Genomic DNA, 3,161 nt, shown 5'->3' with positions numbered 1-3,161 from the left:
GTAGCTTCGGCCCACACCTGACAACACAAGCGCATCGAAGAATACCACAGGTCTTCGGGGGGAGTGATGTGGCGGTACCCACAATTCGCCTAACATTCCTGCATCGCGCTATCGAAGTTTCGGAGAACAGCAAGATATATACAACGTCTGAAATGACGTCAGTGGGCTTCGGCCTGACCGAGCATGCTATCTCGCTCGGTCGGAAGATCTTCCTTTTCGGCCGCCACGAACAACGTTAAACTTTCAACTTGACGATCATCTGGAATTCAAACGACTTTAAATTTTGTAACCTTTTCACGAATTTTTTCCCGCCATATTTTATTTAACACTGGCCATGAATAAAAAGCCGAGCGTCATATTATGAAAAAAAAGAACAAGAAGAAGAAGACACCAGTTGTCACTTGTGACTTGTCAGTTGTCACAATTTACAATTCACCAAAATAATCAACAAGCGTGAAAAATAATCGAAAAAACGTCAAAATTGTTTTTGTGTAGGTATGTTGCGTGAGTAGAATATGAAAAAAATCATGAACTATTACGGTCGCGCTATCAATTGAAGAAACTGATGATGACTGATGGGTTTTGATTTCAGGCACCAGGTCGTCATCAAGAGACGTAGTAGCTATGGACTTGCGGCCCTTTAGGGAGATCACTGAAGAGTTACTTTTGGGGTATCAACGCGGGTCAAGTTATTGGGTTACCGTCACTAATATTACTACGCCAATTAATTTTTATGTCCGCTCTACAAACTATGATAACCTCCTAGAGCTTCTGCAATCTCATTTTGTAAAAGCAATAAAAGAAGAACATAATGTTTACCCAAACCTTGATGACATTGTAGTGTATAGAGCTTGGGGCAGAGGTGGAAAGATAATGCGTGGTCGAGTAATCCAAATCAACCTATCAGAACTGTCAACAACCTGCCATATATTTGCATTGGATTATGGTTACATAGATGAAGATGTAGAATTAAAAGATATATTCTTATGTGATGAAGATATAGAGGCAATACCACCATTAGCTATTCAATGCCAGTTGTACCAGTGCGGTTTAATTGGTGATTCCTGGCTGGAGGATTCCATAGAAGCATTTAAGTTTTATATAGGTGGAGAAAGGTGCAAAATGATAGTACAAAACAACATACACAATAAACTTACTGTACAGCTTTTTAATACCTGTCCCGAGGATATCAGTTCCATGTTAGCCCTCACTGGCTACTCTAATTTGGGGTATGTGGACCCATTTGCGAGCAGAATTTATTCAAAATCAAATGCCACAAAAACTCCAAAAATAGAAAGAACTCATAAATATTATTATAACTATATAGAAAGAACAGTTAATACAACTCTTTGTGTCCGTATGCTTCATTATATTAATTTTGAAGAATTCTATGTGGCAGTAATTCAGGAATATAGGAAAGATAGAAAACTACTCAAGGATATCACAGGTAAAGATTTTTTCTTCCATATAATCTGACATTATGTTTATGATTAATAATTTCACTAGCCATTATCAGATGGTGTGGTCACTGTTAGTCAGTTTTATGAAAGGTGTTCCACTTAACACACAACACTTCAGCCCCGGATCTTCAATTTTTTTCAGGCGGGACAAAAACTGAAAAATGCCACCCCCCTACCTATGTTTCTTTTCACCTTTATCATCCATATAATTTCAGCTATTAATATTATGTAGGATATATTATATTATATAATTTAATTAACAGGGTAGGGTTTAAAAGCGTGAGAGAGCCGGGCGCATATTTTCAACTATGCCTACGCTCCTCGCGAATAATAAATGTTAATGCAGCACGTCTCACTCCGCAGTCTGCGCTGTTGTAGTCAGGGTATTGGTCAAGTTGATATGGCCATGAAATTGCTGTACTTGTGCTATTATATATTTTATTACGTGGTCAATGATGAGTTGTCCATTGGTCCGTGAAGTATGAATTTGGCCGCCCCCTGAATTTGCCGCCCGGGGCACAGACCCTGGCTTGCCCCCCCCCCCCCCTCCCCCTAGATCCGGGGCTGCAACACTTTTATTAATTTACAGGTAAGGTGGCAAAGGAGAGAGAAATTCGTGAAGAGGAATTAGTAGTCGGCAGACCTGTAGCTGTATTGGTCAAGGAAGCAGAATGGAAAGAAGTTGGCTACCGAGGCATCATTGAATGTGTGATGCCTGAAACCCATGCTAGTGTTTGTTTAGTTGATAGTGGAAGGAGAGTACTAGCAGAGAAGACAAATATAAGAAGCATTCCTCAGTCATTACTGGAGCATCCCGTAACAATTATTTGTTGTAGAACAGATGAGCTAGGCATAGGTATTACCATGTCTAGTTTTAAACAGAAAGGGTTCAAATTTAATATCACTATCAAGGAGCCAGGATCTGAACTTAAAGTCCCTTATAGTGTTTTAACCACAAGACTGGAATATTAAGTCTGATATTTTGATTCTTATATTTTGTGAGCAAACTTTTTTACAAATTACAGCCACAAGGACTGAAAATATACACATAAAAATATACAGATAAAAGTTATAGACCAGGGGTCACCAACACAGATGGCGCCTGGCGGACCGCGATCCGTATCCGCCGACTGATAGTGTTGCGGACCAAGCATTTTCGAAGATGAACTTCATTGAAAATAACTTTCGGTCTCGACTTACTGATAAATAATATAGCTTGCACCAACATTTCACTCTAAACTTCAGAGAGATAATTAGCTACAAAAATTGACACTTTTCTCATTGATAAAGACCTAAGTTGTAAATTTCTTTTTTTTTAATGTGTGGACCACGAAGAATTTCTCAATATGGACCCCGAGCGAAACAATTAGGTGACCCCTGTTATCTACATTCACTAATGAGATCTAGTAGATAGGTAATGTTTAAGAAATTATTACTTGAGCATTCCAAAAGGACATAAGATTTTTTTGGTCTACAGTGAGGCTTCTACTACTTAGGGAGATCGCAGACGGCACACTTTTTGTGTGATTGAGTCTGCGGCGCATATACAGTCTGCATGGCGCGGGCGCGGCCATGCTGACAGACTCGATTACACAAAAAGTGTGCCGTCTGCGATCTCCCTAAAAGTCATAACTTTTAAATTGTATAACTTTATTTGTATTTACACATTATGCATTTATATATAAAACAAAACTAATTAGT

General features: G+C 38.9%; 1 protein-coding gene across 1 annotated transcript; it reads left to right on the top strand.

The window, feature by feature from the left end:
- The first annotated feature begins 430 nt into the window (after positions 1–430).
- Positions 431–2,743, top strand: LOC121738737. Its single transcript, XM_042130969.1, has 3 exons — positions 431–495; positions 593–1,447; positions 2,050–2,743. The coding sequence occupies exons 2-3, from the start codon at positions 625–627 to the stop codon at positions 2,430–2,432; spliced, it is 1,206 nt and encodes a 401-aa protein (XP_041986903.1). The 5' UTR covers positions 431–495; positions 593–624; the 3' UTR covers positions 2,433–2,743.
- The last annotated feature ends 418 nt before the right edge of the window (positions 2,744–3,161 follow it).

Source organism: Aricia agestis, chromosome Z, assembly GCF_905147365.1.
Source record: "Aricia agestis chromosome Z, ilAriAges1.1, whole genome shotgun sequence".
Taxonomy (NCBI): Eukaryota; Metazoa; Arthropoda; class Insecta; order Lepidoptera; family Lycaenidae; genus Aricia; species Aricia agestis.
Note: the sequence above shows the minus strand (reverse complement) of the source record. Positions and strands in the feature narration are given on the sequence as shown.

What these genes read in the sequence shown, in the direction of transcription:
- LOC121738737 (XM_042130969.1), top strand. Translation starts at nt 625, where the DNA reads ATGGACTTGCGGCCCTTTAGGGAGATCACTGAAGAGTTACTTTTGGGG. An exon ending in ACTACTCAAGGATATCACAG is followed by an intron (nt 1,448 to 2,049) that starts GTAAAGATTTTT and finishes ATTAATTTACAG; the next exon opens with GTAAGGTGGCAAAGGAGAGA.